Source organism: Erithacus rubecula, assembly GCF_903797595.1.
Source record: "Erithacus rubecula genome assembly, chromosome: 19".
NCBI classification, from domain to species: domain Eukaryota; kingdom Metazoa; phylum Chordata; class Aves; order Passeriformes; family Muscicapidae; genus Erithacus; species Erithacus rubecula.
In genome coordinates this window covers 2,359,400-2,381,348 of record NC_136671.1, presented here as the reverse complement: position 1 = coordinate 2,381,348, position 21,949 = coordinate 2,359,400, and the positions used below count along the sequence as shown (strand labels likewise).

The 21,949-nt window shown below is 51.1% G+C and overlaps 1 protein-coding gene across 2 annotated transcripts; it reads right to left on the bottom strand.

Moving 5' to 3' along the window:
* Window positions 1-1,152: 1,152 nt before the first annotated feature.
* Window positions 1,153-20,370, bottom strand: LRRC75B (leucine rich repeat containing 75B). Of its 2 annotated transcripts, none has more exons than XM_079322853.1 (4): window positions 20,074-20,370; window positions 15,545-15,673; window positions 13,173-13,285; window positions 1,153-2,813 (listed from the first exon to the last, which is right to left on the bottom strand). In XM_079322853.1, the coding sequence occupies exons 1-4, from the start codon at window positions 20,329-20,331 to the stop codon at window positions 2,291-2,293; spliced, it is 1,023 nt and encodes a 340-aa protein (XP_079178979.1). In that variant the 5' UTR covers window positions 20,332-20,370; the 3' UTR covers window positions 1,153-2,290. The 2 variants fall into 2 exon arrangements, with proteins under 2 accessions (XP_079178979.1, XP_079178978.1); XM_079322852.1 differs by having other exon boundaries at window positions 1,602-2,816.
* Between the last annotated feature and the right edge of the window lie 1,579 nt (window positions 20,371-21,949).

The window sequence follows — 21,949 nt, the reverse complement described above, 5'->3', positions numbered from 1 at the left end:
GATCCAGCAGGACACAAGGACAATTGTGTGATGTCCAACAAGGCCACGTGCCAGGTTCTGCACCTGGGCCCCAAACAGGACTCCAGGCTTGGGGAAGAGCAGCTGGAAAGCTGCTGAGTGAAACAGGCCAGTGGCATCCTGGCTTGTACATGCCATAGTGTGGCCAGCAGGACTGGGCTGTCCAGCATTGAACAGGATACCCAGGGCAGTGGCTGAGTCACCAACCCTGGAATTATGTAAAAGAGGTGCAGCTGTGGCACTCAGGGACATGGTTTAATGGTGGGCTTGGCAGTGCTGGGTTAATGTTTGGGCTCAGTGACCTCAAAGCTCTCTTCCAACTGAAATAATTTTATGATTATTTAAGATACTACACTGAGAAGGGAAAAATGAGTTGTGAGAAGAGAGCAGGTGGTGACCTTTGTGCATGTTAACATGAAGGTTATGAGGTCCTGCACCTGTGACTGAAGTGCAGATAGGACTGGGTCCAGCATTTGCAGGGTCAGATTGTGCTCAGCACAGTGCCTAATCCCACCTTTCTTCCTCAGGGAACTGGTTTTATCTGGGCCTTTTATACCAATACCTTCCAGTATCCAGTGTCCTCACACTCTTGGTCCAAAGAGAATATATCACTTGAAAAATATCACAAATTTACTTCTTGCAGTGTTTTGTAAAATTAGTAAAGTGAATGAAAGGTGTATCTATTCCTTGTGAATTTGGGTTGTTTTCATATATGAGTATTGCTTGTGTGTGTTGCTCTGAGACTCACAGAGACAATCAGCAGAGGAAGGCAAAGTTGCCTTTGTTAATTGAGAAGGGTGAGTATTTTTATGCTTTTTAAAATATGTCTCATTTCTTTAATTTGTAACTCTTTCAAAAACTCATCCACTCTGTATTTCTGTAGGGACAGATACTTGAGAGGACTTGACTTATCAGCTAAATCTCTTCAGTTTATTTCTACCAGCCCCTTGCAATATGAAGGATCACAGCCTACCACAAATGAACACCCATGTTTCTCTTTCCTTGAAGGAATGACCCACACTGCCCAATGGGAATGGTACCTGATCCTGTCCCTCAGGCACTGCAGGAGGGCTCTGGTCCATATTCCAAGATCTGCAAACAGCCCAGATACTCACACTGTGAAGTGCTTCACGCTCATGTCCAAGAGAACTCTTTATTATGTTTACATAGAGCATGAGCAATGTGGAAAACACTGGAAATTCTGAATCAGTGGCTTGGGTTTTGGACAGCATTGGAAATGGCGATGCAGCTGCTCACATCGTGTCTGTATTACGAGGTGTGCAATGTGCCACGAGGAGCCAAAGCTTTGCACTTCTGATTGGGAAGCTCCCACTTCTGGCACGTTCACTGCTTGCTCCTCTAGTGCCACAGTTAGGTGCTGAGCTGTCAGCTTTTCCTCCAATTCACTTGGAACTCGCAATTGTAGTACCTTGGAACTTGTAATTTTAGTACAAAAGCCGAGGTTTTGAAACCAATCCCACTAATCCACAAGACCGTTCCCCTTCCCTCTCCTCCCCCCTCCTCCCAATCCCATCCCAACTCATCCCATCCCCCATGCTCCCACCAACACATACCTCCTTCCCCTCCCTCTCACCCCGGTCACACAGCAAATATCCTGATGCTGCAGTTCCAAGCCATGTGTCCGCCCCAGCCTATGTGATCCAATGGTCTCTGACCAGGTCCCTTTGTTCAGACGTTCATACAAAACACACAATAGGAAAAAAACAAAACAAAAGGAGCCAGACACAAGAGGGAGACACACTGCCGGGCTCCAGCTCTGGCCTCTGAGCCCTTCCACTAAGCTCCGCAGCACTAGGCTCTTGGGGTACCTCCTTGCACACTCGAGGCTGCAGGTCCCAAGGTTTCCAAAGTGCACAGGAAAAGGAAGAAAGGAAGTAAACTACAAGCCTGTTTCTGTTTTAGGTTCCCCCCAATCCCTTTCCCTCAACCCAATGGCTGCTGGAGGATATTCTTGACTCCGACAGGTCTTTTCCCGTCTTCCAGTGAGAGCCTGCCTGGGGACCAGGTTCACTGTAAGTCACCGGTTCCTCTCTGGAACGTGGGCAGTGGGTTTGGCAGCGAGGGGCGGGAGCGGAGCACGCTGTGGGGGGACGGCAGGCTTCTGTCTCACTGCAGGTGGGGGGAAGATGTCAGGGAAGGCGAGAGAAAGGAGCCAAGGGAAGCCGGTCGAGCTGGCCCCTGCGCTTGATGTTCGCACCCAAAACTCCTCCTTGGGGTGGCTCCAGCGCGGCAGCGCCGGCCCGCTGCTCAGTCACCTCTCGCAGCCCTGCTGAGAAAAAGCACGTGGCGGGGCGCTTCCGGCAGCTTCATCCTCTGGCTGGCTGCCCTCGTGCCCGCCGGCGATCTCAGAGTCGCAGTCAAGCGCCTCATAGATGGTCGGCAGCGTGGTCTGCTGGCTGAGGCGCTTGCGCAGCCCCACCAGCAGTGGCTGCGGCATGGAGGACACGTCCACGTTGTTGCCGAGGTCCACCCAGGCCAGGCAAGGGAACTTGTTCATGTCCTTCATGGTGTCGGTGAGCTCCTTCATGGTGGCCCTGGTGAGGCGGTTGCCGTTGAGGGACAGGTGCGTGAGCCGGGGCAGCGCCCCCAGGAAGGGCAGCAGCAGCCGCATCGTGTCGTCGTTGAGCTCGGTGAAGCTCAGGTCCACCGAGGTGAGGCGCTCCCCGTTGCTCTGCAGGTAGTAGGCCATGCGGTGCACGTCCCGCGTGCTCAGGGGGATCCCCGACAAATCCATGGAGTCCTGGCTCACCTTCTTCTGCAGGCTGCTCTTCAGGCTGCTGGTGGGGAGGGGGAGACAGAGGGATCATTGAGGGCAGCGCTCCCATCCGCCCCAGCCAAGGAAGAGAGCACTTGGGGCAGGGAGAGCTCGTTGACAACATGGGCTGGGATGTTAAGGAAAGGGTTAATGGAGCTCACTGGGGGAACAAGCATTTGCACTGTACCTCAGGGCACACTGTCCTGGGGCTCTGCTGTGTATTCTCAGCACTTACACATGAACTTCACCAGAACTGGCTCAACACAGGTTGCTAAAGTGTCTGTCACTAGCAGATGTCAAAGGGTTTGTCTGTATGTGCCCATACAGGCGCTCATGCATAGGAAGCAAAAATAACCAAGGCAAGCAAACTTTCCAAGAGCTCTGGTTTACACTGTGTGGGGGCTGTTTGTGAGCTGCCTCTCCAGGTGAATGCCAATGTCTGTGCTGCAGAGCAGAGCAGTGTTAAACGTCTGAGAAATGGATGTTTCATCAGGAAAACAATAGATAGGCAAAGCGCACTCCAGGAATGGATTTACTGCGTGTACCTTTAAAAGCCTTCACAAGCAGCACTTAGTCAGTAAGCAGCACCAGTGGCTGCCTGTTTGGGTCTCTGTGGTCAGCAGATCATCTGGGATCTGCTGCAGCTATGAGGAGGCGGGGAGGACATAAGGGTGCTAAGAGATGGCTTCAGCCATTTCTCTTGTCTGCCTGGCCAAGGGAGTCAGGAGGAAAGCTGTGTTGTGAGGCTGTGGCTGTGCAAAGGGAGTGGACTGTGGAGCTTAATGATGGACTGTGGGTTTGTAAGAGTGCTGTGAGAAGTGGGGACTGTGGGGCTACAGGAGTTGCTGGGGAATATGTTGCAAAATTGAGTAGAAATGTGTGTTGGTGTAAAATGGAGAGCCTAATCCCTTAGTGTAAAGTGTGTTAATCTTGCTGCTCTTTCAGACACATCTTGCCTTAAGGACATGGGAGCCCTAGTAGGAACCCCAGCCATATGCTCAGGGGGTCTTGTAGGTGCCTTAATGAGTTTGGGAGGATCAGGGTGGGTTAAGCATTAACCACCACTTCAAAGGTCCCCACTCTTCCTATCTGGCTCTCTGTAGTGTCCTGCACACCTGTGGCACAGCCAGTCCCTGAAAGCAATGGGTGCATGGGGACGTGCCATCTCCTCGGAGGAGGCTTCAGCACCGCAGGAGCTCCCGTGGCAGGTGAGAATGTCCCTACAAGCCTCAGCACTGCCAGGCTCTGCTGCAGCTGTGCAGAGGATGTGGCACTGCTTCTCTAGCTTTGCTTTACATATGCAGTTCATGGCATCCTAGAAATTTCAGCCCTTAATAATCCCCTATAAGCATGTGTTGACTCAAGGGAGTAAATGTGCACTGGTGCAGGCAACAGCCTTTTGTGGACACATTGAACGCTGGCACAAACCTGTGCTGCACCTCCTTGCAGGAGCATGAGGCAGAAAGACCTCATAGCCTGCCCTGTCAATTCTTAAACCCACAAATTCCTGCTCTGGGTTTAGCAGTACTTTGCTCAGGCTACTTCTGTGTGTCCTTGTATTTCCCATGGGAATTCACTGTGCAAGGCTGAAACTGTATCTGCAAGCATGCATTTGGACTAATGAGCTCTCATGGCAGAGAGCTAATAACAGCATGAAATAACTTCTGTTCAGACCTGAAGTATTGTAAGTAAAATGTATTACTTACTAAATATTTACACATCAGATGACCCACACTACACCTCAGTGGATCACAGGAGGGGCAAGGGGAGCAGGGACTGATGTGCTGGGGAATTATAATTGGTCTGTGCACATGAGGGAGGTCACCAAAGGGCCTTGAAGATGGTTCTTGATATCCCTCCACTACCTGGGCCCCAGAGATGGGGCTGTGAAGAATTAATCCACCACACTGCTTGTAGCAGCAATGCAGTTCTATTACCTGCTGCAGCAGGAGTTGTGAACTGTGCATGCTGTGGTCTGGGTGGCACTGAGGAAATCTCCCTTCTCCTGCTAATCCAAGGCTTGAGATCAGCCCAGGCTGTCTGGGAGCTCTATTTCTTCAACTCTTGAAAAACAATGTGTGTGTTTTGGGATAGTTTGTCACCAATCACTGGCAGTGGTGAAGCACAATCCACCACAAAGGAGGGCTCATCTTGTATGAAATTTATCAGGGACCAGCCTTGAAGCTGGAAACCTGTCAGGTTTCCCCTAGCATGAGAGTTATTCTTTAGCCATGCTAGGTATTTTATCTGGGTGTTTGATCTGAAGTACTTGTTCTAGCAGAACAGAGCATCCAATGCACAGTGCAGGTGTGCATTCATATGGGTCAGGTGGAACAGGGAGAAATGAAATGGAGTGTGAGCCTGAGAGCACATGGTGACTGTCCCCTCTATCCACAAGGGCTGCTACAAGAGATACAACAGCCTTCTCTGGCCTCTAGGGGTTTAGAATGAGGCTTTCTTGGGAGTGTGGGGATTACAGGATAAAAAACCACAGAAACAAGCCTGTAACTACTTCAGTGCCTGTTTTGTATGAACAAAGCCTGTGACTCCAGGAAATTCCCTTCCCCGGTGCTGTCAAGCCATGGCAGATCCTGGGTGTGTGGGGGACAAAGAAAGGAGACATGAGCATGGGGGCACCTTCCCCAGCCCTAAGCCTTGTCTCCATCTGTGCAAAGACCTTCCTTTCTACAAAGCTGCAGGGCAGGAGCCTGGTTTGGAGTGGGGCTGGAGCCAGGCTGGAGTGGGGACCACTGGAGGGCACGTCTGAGCCGCTGCAGCCTCAGCATTCAGGTGCTGCTTTTCCTGTCCCGTCTGCAGCAGCAGCTTTCTTAACAGGGGGAGAGTTTGAAAGGCTCTGGGGGTCCCCTTTGGAGCCACTTGGCTCTGAGTGCACACAGTGATGACTGAAGGGAAATGTCTGAGGGACAAAAGCAGTGTGCTGGTGTGTCTGTGCCTGTGAAGCCTCCCCTCCTGTGGCTGCTGTGTGCAGGCTGCAGCAATAAGTCACAGACTGTGCTCTCACCAGAGCAGACACCTTCTGCTGCTCTCCCCAGCAATGAGCCAGTACCCTAAGGAGGCTTTAATCAAGCAGACAAATTATCTTCCCATAATTGATTCTCCAGACTGGACTGCTCCTGGCTGAATGTGCTTAAACCCTCCTGTGCTGTGCCAGAGTCCGCCCTCCCTTCTTTGCTGGCTTGTTTTTCTTTCCTTTCCTGTGTTTTTTGCTGCTTCCTTTTGCCCTCATTGCTGTACCTGCCAGGGCGACTGGGCCTCCTGTCTCAGGACTGGGGGCTCCCTCCTTTAAGCTGTTCTCTTGCCTATAAAAATGCCTCTTGTAGGGCTGTGTCTGTAGGAGCCTCATCCTGGTGGACACAGCCCTGTGCTGCAGCCAGGCCCTCAGTCTCTGGTAAGTGCTGAAGCATGAGATACAACACCCCAGCATGCTGTGACCCCTGGCAGCCTCCTCCTCAGCTCCCTGGTGTTTCTGTGCAGCTCCAAGAGGCACAGCTAAATCCCATCTCTAGGGCAAGGCACAGAATAGCTGCCCACTCTCTCTTGCTTTAGGGGCAAATGTGTCTGCAGTCAGAAATGGGTCAAGCAAATGTGGGTAGGTGCTTTACTCTGAATTATCTGACACTTGGGTTGTTTTGGGGTTTTTTTGAGCTCTGAGAGGGGCATGATACACAGGGCATCAAGCTCTCAGTCACTTGTGCAGAAGCTGAGAAAATACTAGGTTTATTTCCAGGGGAAATAGGTCATCTATTATCCCTTAATTTCTACACTTGAAACAGGCTTTAAGATTGCTTCAGCTGCAGAAGGCTTTTTTTCCTTTGTGTGAGATACAACAGCTACTTAGCAATGTGGCTCTTGATGCCCCTGGGACTTGTGGGCAGAGGCTGCAGAGCACTGGGGGCTGAATTAACCTACTGCTTCTGGAGCTGGTGCTCAGGGCACCTTTGTAATGGTGAGGATTTGCATCTAACCAAGATCTGGAGGCAGGGCAGCAGACTGTGTTTGTATTATCTGCAGCAGCTTGAAGATGAAACAACCCTCCACTCGCTCAGGTGCTGGAGAAATGGCTGCAAGTGAGAAATTCTTGGAAACTTTGAGCAAGAAACAAGGACAATCAGCAGCCCATCCCCTACCTGGGGATGCAGCATCCAGTGAGGAATGGTGCTGGCCCAGAGTCCTGTTTGTAAGGGATCAGCACCCTGTTTGCAGCTCTTGTCCAGCCCTGCTGAGGGATGGGAGCTCTTTGAGCTGCATCTCCTTGTTTTTCATGTGAAATGTTTTACTTTGCCTTGCTCTCAACTCCCGTCTTGGGGTCTGGCCTTTTTCCCATGGACAAGCAGGCAGTCTTCCTTCCACCCTCACTTATCCCTTCCCTGGGATAATTCCAGCAGTCCCTAGGCTCCACTTTGAGCCTGGCTATGGGAGATCTACCCTGTTTCAGTCCAGACCCAGAGCAGGGGCCTGAGGGACCTGTGGGTGACAGGAAAAAAACCTCTCTGTGAGAAATGTGGGCTGGGAAGGAGGTGAAACCATATTGTGCCTCCCCAGGCTTTATTTTGGGATAAAAATCTTCCTCTTTCCACTAACACTCAGCCACTGTTCCAGCTTCCTGGGAACTCAGCTAGCATAAGCAAATACAGAGCTGTCTTGAAATGGGACAATTAGGAGACTTGAAATTAATTGCTAGTTGTTTGTCTCCAGGACCTGTCCCAATAGAACTAACCCTTAGGCCATCTTCCAGGTCCTTCTTCAAATCCAAGAAGCTGCAGGCTCAGCACATTTTGGTTTTTTTATTAGCACTGAATCTCATCAATCCCTTGCTCATCAGCTAAACCCTTTGGTGGCTTCAGGGAAGGGGTGCAATGGCTCCTGAGTGTTGCCTGTTGGGACTTGTAGAAGTCACAGGTGTCTGGCCTCTTGTTAGCTTTGTGGGGTTTGGGGGAGCTCGTTCAGCCCAGGAATGTTGGAGTTCCTGGAGTCTCAGCTCATTTCCTTGTCTTCATGCTATGGAGAAAGGCTGGGAGGAGACAGTAAAAGACTCAGATAGACTTTTGCTAATGAGGGGTTCTTACTACTTAATGCCTATTTCTTTGGAGAATTACCAGCTTTCTACCATTCTGTCTTTTATTTTTACATTAAATTTGTCTCCAAATATAAAACTTTGCTGATGCCAGAAATCCCCATTACTGTGTATCCCCTCTGTCATTAACAGGCACTGCCAGCAGTGGCTAATTAGCCATGAGTCAGGTATCTCTCAGCTGCTCTTTCTTGCACAGAACCTCAGGCATGTCTGGATGGCTTCCCTGCTTTGAGCAGTGATTTAGGGGATGGATTCTGAGCCCTTTAATTGCCTACTTAGCATAATCTGCTTGCTTTGCTTCCCAGTGGCACAGGGTGCTGCTGTGCAGGGTTGGCTTTAGCTGCCTCTAATGCAAAATGAAAAAGGAGAGAAGCCTCAAAACACTGACCTAGACTAACCCAGCCCCAGATCTGAGGCTGGGCCTGGCCCTGCAGTGGGGATGGAGGCTGTGCACAAATAGGTCACTGCATGAGAAGGCCCTTAGTGACATCTCCATCCTTGTGCCCAGCTTGACCAGCTGGAGAGGAGGCAAAGGAAGCCCCTCTCCTATCTCACTCCCTCTGCAGCTGGGGTGGGACATGGGAATCTGTAGCTGTTGATGCAGCTGAGTGCCTCCTTGAAGGTGTGCTCAAGACACCTGTGAACCCTTGGCTTTCCTCCTGCTGCTACTTCACCTGTCCAAGGCCTCAGATTGTTTCCCTTTTAGGCCTTTAGGTCTATCCTAGCAAAGCAGGGAATGATGCTGCCTCCTTGCTGCAAATACCATGTATTGACCTATATCCTTGTCAGACCTTCAGCTGGGGAAGAGTCACAAAGGCACCAGGTCTCTGCTGATTGCTTTTAGCTACCACCTGCCACCCAGCCTCTCTTGTTTGCCCACTGTCTCTCCATCAGTGTCCTGCTTCTATTGCCTGCCAGTCTTGGCCTTTTTACTCCTGACTCTGACAGGGCAGCCTCAAGCTCCAGGGTGACCCTTTCTGCCACTGACAGCCTTTCCAAATGTATGGGGCTCTCTGTGCTGCTGGGAACCCTCCTCAGGGGGAGTGTTTGGGATGCTCTGCACTGAAAGATGGGGCACAATTCCTGCCCCATCCACCACTCATCCACCACCAGATGTCTGTCCATCTGACATGTCTGTGAGCAGCAGCTTCTTGGAAACAGAGTGTGGGGCAGTTCCTGTCCTCCCATATGATGTTTACCATGTGGCTTTAGTTAAGTGACTTGGCTGTCTCACTGGAGCAGGAATGGTGGTGCCTGTTTACCCTGTTGCATAAGGGTGACATGAAGCTGTAGTTAATATTCCCCTCATGCCATGTGAAGGCTGGGATCTCATCTGCCAGAACTGTCAGCCTCAGTGCTGAGAGATGTTTTCAGGGGAAAAAAAAAAGAGATCTGAAGCCCTTTAGAGCTGTTTCCTTGAAGTCCTCTAGACAGGAGTGCTTTCAGTGCATTTTAACTGTGCATCTAATGCCGCAGTGTCTGGCCAATGCACATCAATAACAAGGGAGCAATAAGCCCAGGAGGATACTCTGCTCTCCACCCACTTCAGATCAGCCCTGATGAAATTCACTCAGATGAGCAAAGTAAAGCTGTGGTGAGGTTTGTGAAAAGGAAAGGCCATATGCATGTGCTTAGGGATTTAACTCCATCCACACAACTACCTTTGCTCTTCCAGAACCAGCCCCTCTGTGAAAAATCTGGGGGCTTTTTGCCACAATTGCAAAGCTGGGTTTCTGCCTGCCTGCTCTGTGCATTCAGGTTTGATCCTCTGCATTCAGGAAAGGAAGTGGTTACACTGAAGCAGCCAGCTGTGGAATGATGCAAGTGGAAGATACATTAAGGTTCCCCGACACAGCCTTGCCAAGACAGTTCAGATGTAATCCAGAGTTTCCTGATCACAGTAGCAGACTGTGATCCAGCTCTCCAGACAAAGCCTCTCTTCACCTGATACCCTTCTCCCTCTCTGCTCTGAATTGCAGCCCAGTGTGTCTGGCCCTCAAAAAATAACACACCCTCTGGGTCCTGCCCTGTTCTGGCAGCAGATGGTGACAGTTTCCTTGAATTCAGCACGGCAGGAGCCCCCAGAATTCTGAAAACAAAAGATAATAACATCTAAAAGTTCTGAATCTGTCAAAATGCCACAAAAGTGGCACTGATAGCCTAAAAGGTCTGTGTCTGTATAAAGGAGCATTCTTAGTCCATTACTCTTTACACAGCAAGCACCAATTTAATGAGAAAGTGAAGCTGGAGTTATACAACACTCTAGAATGGATTCTGCTCCTTAAGTGGGAGTGAGCTATACAACTGTAAAATGGTGCTAAAACTAAATTCCCTCTAGGATATAAAGGACTGAAAACTGTGCAGTAGTTATGCTAGAAATCTTATCCTCCAGCTTTTGAGCTTTTAATTTTAAAACTCCCCAACTAAATCTGCAAGAGCTTATCTTCCCAGTTTGGTTGGGCAGCCAAGCCAAGTAGGGCAGAGCCAGTGGGGTGCAGGCTGCTGGCTGCAAACCTGAGACAGGGATTTGCAGGAAAGGAGCCCCTTCCTTTCAGTGTGGCAAACTTGTCTGAGTATCACCTGGGCAGCTGAAATAGTCTCTCTGCACAGCCTGGGACTGCAGCCACTCCATGGAGCCCCCACAGGCATGGATGCGGAGGGCAAGCTGCCCTCCAGCTTCACCTTCAGTTTAGTTAAGCACAAAAACCAGACAGAGTGTGGGCTGGATGTCTCCTGCTCCCTGCAGGTCTTTGCATTGAGTCCATGGAGCCACAATGAGCTTTTTCCTCCCACATTTCTGTATGGGCTCTGCTTGTGTGCTGAAACAGCAGTGCTGGAAGAGATGTATCTTACCCTTTTTGCTTTACCAGCTCACAGGTGGCTCAGGTCTGTACCTGCTGGATGTGGGTCCCACTGAGAGTAGCTGGGATGTAACTAGTGTTTGTTTAGCTTGTTTGTGACCCACTGGTTGGCAGTGGGGACAAACACCTGGTGTGTGATCCGACTCCAGTATTGCAGGTCCTCTCCATCTCCCCTACCACATCTCCATAACAGCCCAAATGTAATTAAAATCTGGCAGATGCTCCAAGCTCTCTGTATGGCTGGGCTTCCTAATTATCTCCTGGACCCATCTAACATGTTGCCAGAAAGCAGAAATTGCATTTCAGAGGACAAGGGAGTCCGGCATCAGCTCTGTGAAACCAGATGCTAAAGCCCAGAAGGCTGCAAAAGTGAGAGGAGAATTTGGTTTCTGGATGTGGTCCCCATGCACAGATTCCTCCCTGCTGCCCTTAACCTCCACTAGATTTTAGAAATCCCTTCAAAGTATTGCTGCTGCACCCATGCTCTTCACAGGACCTCAGAAGCAGGAAGGGTGCAAGCCAGGGGCACAGGGTTTGAGACAGACACTATAGTAAAATACTCCCACTAGCAGACAGAGGGAATTTGGAGAGAATTTGGATCATGTAGAAACACCCTGCCTAAACAAACTGAGGCCTCAGTATCTCCAAATGAAGCAGCTATTTCTTGCCTTCCTGCTACTGGCAACACCCATTTTCTTGCAGCGGCCTCAGATGCCAACTCTGTGGGCGTCTTTTGCTGCAAACTGCAAACCCATTTCATCTCCACACTTAAAAGAGGAAGCTCTGCTGTTAAATATTTAATCAAAATTAATTTGTGCCTTATGTAACACATTGTAACTGGGTGTGGTAGGCAGGCAGGGTGTCCCACTTTAGATCTGTGTTTCCCTCTACTGCACATTGCCTTGTTGCCCTCTCCCTGCTTGTGCCCACAGATGTCCTGTACCTGGCTAATACTTGGGGCTGGCCCCTCTCTGTGGGGTGCTCACTGGACCCAGAGCTCTTCCTCTGGCCACAAACCTCCTCTCTGTTGTTACTAAGTGATGGGTTTGCAGCAGTTTGCAGTCCTCTGCTGTCCCCAGGCTGTGCCATCACAGGGAACACTTCTAGTTTGACTCTTCATCCTGACATCCAGCTGGAGAAGAGGTTTGCCTACATGCAGGAGTTTGGAGTCCTGAACTGCTTATCTTTAAACTTATCTAGGGGTGAGGTCAGAACTGCTCTTTATATTCTGCATCTCCAGCATTCTGCAGGATCCTATAGGGAAAAGGTCATTGAGTGGGGCTGGAAAAGGACTCCTCCAGCTCTGAAACCTCAGTCTTGTTCTGTGCTGTGGTTGCTACCTGCAAAGCAGCACAAACAGTCCTGCCCTGTGGGGTGCTGGGGTGAGAGCACTGGGAGTGCTGGGCAAAGTGGCAAAGTGGGGCTACAGGTGCAAGAGGCAGATGGAAATCATGGTAACAGGGATTTTATTCCTTAAGATGCACTGGGAACCTGCCTCTGAGCCAGAGTGAAAGGTATGATGGAAATGTCAATTCCCATGGGGGATTTTAAGTTGCTGGCACACACATCAAAGTCAAAAGCATCAGAAAAGCCCAAGGCCATTCTTAGAGTGCTGCTGATTTTGCATTTCTTTTTATCCAATCCTGTGAAGCTAATGGGGCTGACATGAGCTCTTTTCTTAGTCACTTCTCTGTCTTTACTTCAGCAGTGGTGATCTGTGTCACAGGAACAGGGTTTGCTCCAAGAAAGTAACAAGAGGAGGGGTGGATTTAAAAGACATGGGGATTGCTCTTTATCTGGGCAGAAAAACCAGCAAGTGTCAAGGAGGGAACAAGTGTGGGTGTCTGAATATGCTTTCAGTAGTGAAAAGCAGCTGCCAGTGACCAACATGCTCTGAGCTGGGTTCTCTGTGCACCTGCACCATCCCAGGGCCCTGCCCCAGTGCTGGCAGAGAAGTGGGAGTAAGAAGAAGGATGGTCACCTCTGCCAGCCCCAGAATGGCTCCTGCTCAATGGGGTGATCAGCTGGCATGGTGCCTTGTAATGGGACATTCCCACTGTCAGGGAAGCTGTAAACCAGGACAGGGTGTGATGCAGAGCTGGGAACAACTCTGGCTGGCACATGGGTGTTTTTGCAGGCTGGCCATGCTCCTGGGGCCAAACACCCTGCCAGTCCTGCAGAAGGGTTGTCTGTGCTGTGCACTCACAGAGATTGATCTCAGGGCTCTTCAGGGAGGGTGAGGAACTGTAACACCACACAGAAAGGAGCAAATGGCAAAACAGATGACAGAGAGGGGTGTTGGGGCTGGCTGTGCACTGTGCTCAGTCCTCCCTGTGGGCAGGCTGGGATGGTGCCTGGCTGCAGCACTGTTTGCCCAGGCACATCCCCCTCTGAGCCCCCACAGCCCCTGCCAGGTCCTTACCACCCTTGGGACTTCCTGCGGGGCATCCCGTGCCGGTGCCACTTGGAGTGAGGGGTCAGGTGGTAAATCAGCTGCCTGCAGATCCTGTCTGAGGACTTCCAGGGGTCATATTCCTGAAAAGAAAGGGACAACTTAGACTGCTGCACCACAGTAGAATGTGAGAAAAGGAGGAAGGCAGAGGAAGATGGGAAAGGAATAAAGACAGCAGTGAGCGGGGTCATGTATGTAAGGGAGGAGATGAAGAGCAGAGAGGATGAAGGAGCAGCAGGAGGAGCTCTGCACTGCCAGGAAGAACCCCAGCCCAGCCTACCCAGGAACAAGTGAAACTCAGAAGAGGGGCTCATTTCAGGGAGGACTGACAATGCTCTGTTGCAGAGACCCCTACACTGCCAACTCCTTGTGCTACAGGACAGTGCTAAATTCCTATTCATTACCTGGTGTGGAAAGGGCAGTAACTGGCACCCTTGCCCCATCCCAAGGTGCTCCTTGCTCCTCCTGTAGAGCACACTGACTCCACGACCTCCTGAGCTCTAGGTGGGAGATGTCAGGACAGGGAACTTTGGCTGCTTCCCCACACTCCATCTTACTTCCTTGCAGTCCACTCTGCTACTGCAGGTTTGAGTTTGGGAGCTTCCAATGCCAGCAGTTCCCTCCTGCCCCTGCACTAACTCATCAGGAAAAGAAGGCACCCACATGGCTGCTGCCTTCCTGGGTTATTTTTGCACTTGTTCTTTAGTGCCATGACTTAGAACAGAACCTCTTCCTCTGGTGAAGCAGAATGGCAAGTGGCAGCTGCTGAAGGCTGAGACTTCTCTATTGTATTTTCCAATTGCTGACAGATACCTGCATTCCCCTCAGCCCTCCAGCCACAGTGCCACATGTGCATTTAGGGATTTGACAGGTGAACACCCAGGAAAGCTGCCAGGGAATGCACTGATTTATTCCCTGTTGTGCTGCACTGGGGGCCAACAGCTGCACTGAGACTCTGCTCAGCAGTCCCTGGAGCAGCTGAACCCCCCAGGGATGCAGTGCCAGCACGTGGCACTTCTCCTGTGCCAAGGGGAAGGGATCCCAGCCTTCTGCTCATCCCCTGATCCCCATCCCAGCTTCCCTAGGAATGCCATAGGGGCTGGCCCATGCCTTTGGCTTAGGTGCCTTGTTCTAGGCTCCCACTGTGCTGCAGGGCTGACACTGCTGTCCCCTAGAGCAGCAACCCTCCCCAAGTGGGTGCACGTGCACAGCAGGCTCCAGCACAGCAGCTGGCACAAAGTCCTGCTGAGAGTTCCCCTCCTGTTCTTTCCTGTGTCCTCTCTGATTTAATTTCCACTGACAGACTGGGAACTGCACTCAGCCTGCTTGCCTCTAATGCAGTTACACCCACCAGATGCTCAGCCAGGGTCAGGGCAGGGACGTGGTCTGGTGTTGTTCTGGGAAGGCACTGAATTTCTACAGCCACTTCATTAAACTCCTGTTGGCTTTGAAGGGCAACTCAGGTGCTCAACATCTTCCTTAGGAACGGAGAAAATAATTTCTCATGTAAATTAGAAATTTACATGACAAAATGTACATGTGTCAGTGCACCCATAAGTCATGAAATCAGAGTGGGGGTATAAGCAGGTGTATAAAAATGGTCCTGTGTTATCTGCCAAACACATGGGGGCTGATTAGAGTAACATCCCCTCCTGCTGCCTGCCCTGAGGACACTGCACAGCAGGGCTTGGACATGGTTTGGCAGAGCAGCTGGAGAGGAGGTCAAGTGAACTGTGGCTAAAAAGCTGCTACTGCTACAATCACCCCTTCCTTCATGTAATTCCTTACATGAATTACACAGACATTACACTTGGAAAGATTTTTTTTCCAGGCTGTGCTGCAGCCCAATAATGATGATTAAGCTTTGGCTAAATGTAGTTTGTCTATTGAGACATGACTGGTTAATTGTTATCAGTGAGCCTCAGGAGATGGCAGAACAAGGTTAGAAATGCCACTAATCTGCACCAGGCATTCAGTGTATTCCCTGGGGCACTGCTGCTTGCTCTGAGCTGTGTGTACTTAATATCTCTCTTTGAATAAGGAAATTCACTCTATTCCTCTCCTTATAAAGCAAACATGACACTTGCCAAGCCTAATGAGCAAATGGATACATTGCAAATCAAAGTGTTGGTGGTGGCAAAAGGTAACAGAAATAGATGCTTGTTGTTGCAGTGGGACTGGGACACTCATGTTCTGAGGTAGTTTTAACTGATTTCTACAGAAATATTCCCCCCAATCCACATGTTGCCACTGCCTGGCTCTGGAGGATTGACTGCTGCCCCAGCAGGGCTCTGCACCAGTGCTGTTCCACAAAGTATTCACTGAGCTCAAGGACAATTCACCTTTTTGGGACATTGCAGATCTCTAGCAAGGCTCATCAGCAGGTCATGGGAGATGGGATCCACCAAGTTGAGGAAAGTTGCATTTTTGTAGAGCACTTCATTGAGAAATGTTCCTTCCAGTCCTAGGTCCTACAATAAAAACAGTCAGTCAGGCACACAGGCTTCCTCAGAGCTATATCCTGGGATGTTGTGAAACCAGAAAGAAAATCTGATGTGGTGCCAGCTGGATGCCCAGTACAGAAATTCTCCAGCAGAGGTGAAGCAGCCATGCCTGACCCAGCATTCCTGAGCTGGGGGTGCAGGCAGCCAGAGCTGAATGGGATGCAGTGTTAATTTGAGCTGCCAGCCAAGGCTGACCACCTTATTTCCACCTACCACAGGAAGGTGAGAATTCTATCATTTCCAGGCTGGAGCCTGGAGAGAATTAACTTCAGAGAAACACAGTTTTGTCATCCTGTATGTGTGAATCTGCTGCAGAAGCCAAGAAGGAAGGCTGGCTCTAAAGCTGCTTTCCAATCTCAGCTTTTCTGGAAGAATCAGACCTTTCTCAGGTATTTAGATGCTGCCACATCCCTGGTGGTGGCTGGCTGAGCAGAAATCCTGCCCATCTGTATGACTTTAGCTGTGAATTTCTCAGTGAGAACTAAGCACTGCCAGTATGGGTTGCAATGGCAAATTCAGAGGTGGCTTTACACCAGAGTCAGAGGAACTCCTTCCGTCTTCCACATCTGTAGTCCATGCAACTTATCTGTGTGGACAAGGGATGGGGCACCTTTGGAGGAAACCTCAGCATCTTTGGGAACAAGAAGCCTCCCTGGGGTCAGATGGATGATACTGCAAAGAACTAAGCAGTTTCTTGCTAAGAGGAAAGGAAAGAGCTAATATACTGACACAGCTGTTACAAGCAAAAAGTACCACAGAGCTGTGAAAAAACAAAAAAGATTTTTTTAAGATGTGGGAAAGACAGATCACATATTCACATGCAAATGCCACAGGGGCTAAAAAAATACCCTTGGAGTAAAAATGTAGAACAGAAAAACTCCCTATTGGGGATAGTGCTGGGTTTGATTCAGTTGATAAGGAGGGCTCAGCTAAGGGAGGAAACAAATCTTCTCCCCATTCTGTGTGCACCTAACAGGAGAAATGAATAAGCAAATGGGTGCCCCATATGTTCACACTGCTCTACTGAGTGTGTGTTTCAGGCACCACCCAGTGACTGAGAGCTTAAAAAAAAAAAAAAAAAAGTGGAGTGAGAGGGGAAAAAAAGCTGGATGTATGCACATACATCACCAACAGGGACAGAGCCATAGCTGGCAGAGGTTTGGGATCTTAACTCTGAGCACCAATCAAAGCCAGTGCTGTATCCTGCTCTGGATAAGCTGGATTGAGCAGAAACCACAATCCCAAAGAGACACAGAAAGGGAGAATTAATTAAATACTTTACAGCCCCATCACTCTGTGCACACAAACAACACCCGTGAGCAGGCAAGGAACCTAAGCAGTGGATCAGTGCGAAGGACAGACAGCCACAGCTGGATGTGGGCCAGGAGCCTGGCAAGGCATCATGCCAGTGTCTCCCTCAACCATAAGGCTTTGGGGAAATGGAGCCTCCTACACCAAGTGCAATGTGCACAGATGAAGAAAGCTGCTGTGAGGATGGCATGGCTGGGCATGCAGCAGTGGATGTCAGAGCAGTAATTAAACTCCCCCAGCTGGAGCTATACCATTAAGAGGAATCTGCATTCCCATTATAAATCTTGCCTGCAAGGGTTTTGTAAGTAATATAGCTGTAAATATTCACTTCACATTGATATTCCATAAATTCTTAGCCTAGAGGCATTTTCTGGCTCATCTTAGTTATTTCCCTATCTCACTCCCTCTGTCTCTCATTTCTTGGAAAATTTTGTACCACCTAAAGAGTGGCTGCAGACAGCAGAATATTATAACTCTTGCCAGTTCAGTTGGCTTAGTGCTGTTGTCTTAAAAATGACACTTTGCTACTGTCTCAGCACTGGGAAAACAGATTATAGCAGACTTTTTGCTGGTGTAAGTCTAAAGTCTCCCTGGGCTTCAGCTGAGTGATGCCCACCTAGATCAGCAGGAAAGCTGATCTGGCTTCTGCTGGTGGGCATTTCTGGGGCAGGTGATGTGAGTGGAGCTGTGCAAGTGCTCATGTACAGATCACATGTGCACCTGTGGTTTGCAGCTGTTCTCCATGCAGTCTTCTCAAATGCTGGGATCTTTCATCCCTGTTAGTGGAACTGCTTCTGCCTTGCTTGCTTTGTATTATCACACCCTCTGAACATCCTAGAAATAGTCTGCAGCCTTTTGAAGCTGGTCAAAACCCACAGGCAGATCCATCAGCAGGTGCCAGCAGGGCTGGGCAGGGGGCATGTGCTGGGAGCAGCAGCAGGCACACGTGGGATCCGTGTCCTCCAGTCTGCCTGAGCTGTGTGCTCACCTCTGGAGGCTGCAATTCCAGTCCCACCATTTCTCTGCCTTCCCTGGGGTGTTTGCACCCTGGCCCAAGGCACACTGATGAGGTGTGGTGTTCAGCATCCCCCTGTCCACTCGAGTGAACAAGGTATGTCTCTTTTCACAGGTAACACACAGAGCCTCACCTGGGACACACTAATCCCTGACTCCTGAGAGCGTGACACTGCCAAGGTAAGGAGGAACCTGCTGGGGACCAAGGGGTGAGCATTGCTGTGGAGTGAGGAAAATCTCTAAGTTAGCAAAAAGGCTGATCTGAGGCTGACATGGGACATGTGAGGAGGACTGGTGGTGATTAGTGACCCCAGAGTGGGTGACAGCTGGGGGTGTGGCACATGGTAGTGGTGTAAGCTCTGTGTCTCTGAAAGCTCTGAGCACTCAATGAACCAGAGGCTTTGGGGTGCTGCTGGATGGGTTCCCATCCTGCTTGGCAGAAGATGTGATTACAGGATGTAATCCCACTGTTCTGCTGTGAGCAGATGGACAGACAGTCACTGTTTCAACACAGGCAGGCAGAGATGGGGACCAGGAATAATACGGGGAACTGGAAAGGCAGCAGGCAAATGTGAATATTCAGGACATGGTAATTCTCGAGTGCAGATGTGGGGAAGCCAGGTATTTAACTGATCCTGAAAGGAGCTTAGAAATGACCCTCCATTCCATATGGCCCTGTGACCTAGCACTCAAACCCTGTCTGCTCATAGCTGGACCTTCTGGAGGCCTCCAGGGTCTGTGGAGGGTTTCAGTACTTCAGTCTCCAGGAGAGGTGCTGAGCACTATGGAAGATGACATTCTGTAGTTCTGGCCCCTGGCATAGCCTAGTAAAGTCTGCTCATGTTACATCACCACATCCATAAAGTGAGTGGCTGCCTCTCCTTCTTCACAAGCTTCTTGCAATAGCACCTCTCCAAAACTGCCTTGGAAATCTTATTCAACCCTTGTCTGCCATACTGGTGCACACAGAGGCTCTCTGCTGTGAGTTTACCTGTCTACATGTGTGGCAAGAAGAGTGTGGTGCTGGTAACAATCTTCAAGTAGTGGACAGGAAAAGCAGAGATGTAATTTTTGGTCCTGTGAATTCTTACTTGTGAGTGTGCAGCTCGCTGGTAGCCCAGGGCAGTGAGCAGCACTGTCAGATGTGCTGTAAAGCCCAGACATGCAGAGCAGGCAGGCTGTCCATGCAGCTCCCTGAGCTGTGCTGTGGGTGAACAAGCATCCAGAGAGCCAGCTCTGCTCCACTGCACTCACACCCAAAGGTCACTTGCTACTGAGACAAGAAATACTGTATGCTCCTGAGATGAAGTACATCGTTATCTAATGAATCAACATGATAAGCTATAAACTGATGGTGTTTAATGTCCACATCACAGGTGGGCTTTGTCCCCCGTGCTGTCAGTTACAGAGCTGCCTGCAGTTTGGGGCGGCTGAGTTTGGTGGAAAGCGATGGTAGCAGTGAGCGATGGAGGAGCTGGCTCTGCTCCAGCAGCAGGGCTCTGTCCTCAGCATCAGTTTGGCACCACACTGTCTGCACACTGCCTTTTCTGTTCCTGAATGGCGGCAGACAGAAACATGCTCCCACTGATACACTGACCCCTTTACCTCTCCTCTCAGCCTCCATTGTCCCAGAGCTCCCCTCCAAAACCATTTTGGGCTTTCCCAGACATACCTCAGCCGCTCTGGCTGAGTGGCCATAAAGGGATGTGGTGGCAGTGGGGCGGCAGTGGCTTTTCTGTGGGGTGGAGGCATCAGTCCTGAGCACACCCAGGGGCTGGCACGGAGGGGTGTGGATGAGCACAGCCCAAGCCCGGAGCCCTTTCTGTGCGTGCAGCACACACAGTTCCCCTCGCAGCCCCGGGGGCTCAGCCTGGGGGTCGGGAGGTGGCACGGAGCGGGGCACGGAGCGGGGAAAGACAGCACAAAGAGCTCCGCAAAGAGGCTGCAGAGCCCGGCGATGGGAAGGGGGCTCCTGCACGGAGCGGGGGCTGCAGCCCGGCCCCACCGCCCTCCGTCCCTCCCGCCCTGCCCGGCCCCGGTACCTTCCTGAGCAGCCGGAGGATGTGCACGGCGTGCTCCCGCTTGTGCTCGCGGATGGTGGCCTGGATCTCCCGCAGCCAGCCCACTCTCCGCACGTAGGGCGCGGGCGAGGCTTTCCGCAGCACCCCGGGCAGCTTCTGCGGGTGCAGCAGCAGCGACGACAGCTGGAAGTCGCCGCGGCCGCTCTCCGGCCGGCCGGGACAGGGCTGCTCGCCGCTCTCCTCCTCCAGGCTGCTCTGCCGGCTCAGCCGGGAGCCCATGGCTGTGCTCGGGGCTCGGCTCGGTGCCGGAGGTGCGGGAAGGCGGGTCCGGCTGCCCCGCCCGGCGGCCCCGCCCCGGCTCCCCGCGCTCCGGCGCTGCGGGGCCGCGCTCTGCGCCCTCCTCCTCCTCCCCGGGCAGCCCCGCTCCGCCGCTCCCCGGCGCCTCCTCCTCCTCCCCGGGCAGCCCCGCTCCGCCGCTCCCCGGCGCCTCCTCCTCCTCCTCGCGGCTCCTTCTGCCCGAGGTGCTCGGTGGGGAAGACAAAGAGAGGCGCGGATGCTGTCGGGACTGCTCCTTTCATCCAGGCATTTTGGGGAGGACAAACTCTTTGAACATGGCAAAATGTTGTCTAGATTAATAGTAGTTCAAAACACAGGGAGTGCTTCTGTGGGCTGTGTTTTCCATCAGTCTGCTGTTGGACCCAGAGGAGGTGTTTTACTAATCTAGAAAGTGGCAGGAATTTTGCCCACCACCCATCCTCTGCAATAGTAAGATGCTGGCACTGTTCCTCACCTGCTGTGGGTAGAACTGTTTTCCTTGTATGCATTCTTCCCTCCTCCAGCAGTGCACAGCAAGTTTAGCATATGCATTTCCTCAGACAAAATCACTACTATCCAACAACATGGTAAAAAACAAAGCTGAATCCCACCTCCGGCCACCCTGATTTTTCAGGCAGCTCAGTCATGCTCCCAGCATAACCAGTGGCTCAGCCTGACCTACTTTTTGGAATTGGAGCCATAAGCTTACTTCTGTTCACCACGGTGAGCCCAGGTGCCCATGGCAGGCTGTGAGTCCTGCACGCAGGGCAGGGTGTCTGGCAGCTGCAATGTGAGGGCTCACAGCAACAGGAACAGCCTGGGCTCCCACTGCCTGGTGCATCCCTAGGAAAGCACCATCCCGTGCATCTGTGCAAGAGTGCTGTGGCTGTTGGGCTCTCACTTTGGGGAATGGCCATGGCTCTTTGTGGTACAGAGCCAGCAAGAATCATTTTCCTTCTCTGCCTTCCTCTGAGCCGTGAATGGGGATGGAGATGTGGATGCTTTGCATTATGATAGCCTCTTTCAAATACTCTGCTGGTGACCCCTGTCTTGAAGAGACAGAGACAAAAAGGGGCTGGACTCTAAAGCAGCCTGGCTAATGCATTAACTTAGTCACAGTGTTTGGGCAGCTCTCTAACCATAGTAGGCCAGATTCTGAAAGTCTTTCTCAGAATTTTACTCAGTGCTTGATCAGACAAAAGCCCTGACTGTCCATCTGCCCCATAGTCCCCTCCCTGCTCTGAGCACCTGCATGAGGGAAATTAGCATCAACAGATCTTGAGATATGGCTGAGACTGACTCAAGCTAATGCCATTTGGAGGGAGTAGATGCTGAGTAAGGACTTCTGAATCTGGTCAGAGAGCTTTGAGAGAGGCTGGGTCAAGAGAAAATCACTCATATGGGGTGCAGTGCTACAGCTGCAGAACTGTCACTGGGAGCAAGGGGAAGGATGAAAAGTGCTGGAGCAGTGGGTAAAGGTGTCAAAGGAGGGGTGCACGATGGCCTCTCCCTCTGCCACACATCTGTGCTCCTGCCTGCTCTGCTCTGAGTGCTGCTGAAAGGAGCAGCACCCATGGTGGAT

Bases quoted from the DNA above. Each gene is read 5' to 3' on its own strand.
- LRRC75B (XM_079322852.1), bottom strand. From the start codon at position 20,331: ATGGGCTCCCGGCTGAGCCGGCAGAGCAGCCTGGAGGAGGAGAGCGGC. The intron at 13,286-15,544 runs GTGAATTGTCCT...CTTTCTTTTCAG, and splicing joins ATCTGCAATGTCCCAAAAAG to GAATATGACCCCTGGAAGTC. The intron at 2,817-13,172 runs GTAAGGACCTGG...CCTCCCCACCAG, and splicing joins CGCAGGAAGTCCCAAGGGTG to CAGCCTGAAGAGCAGCCTGC.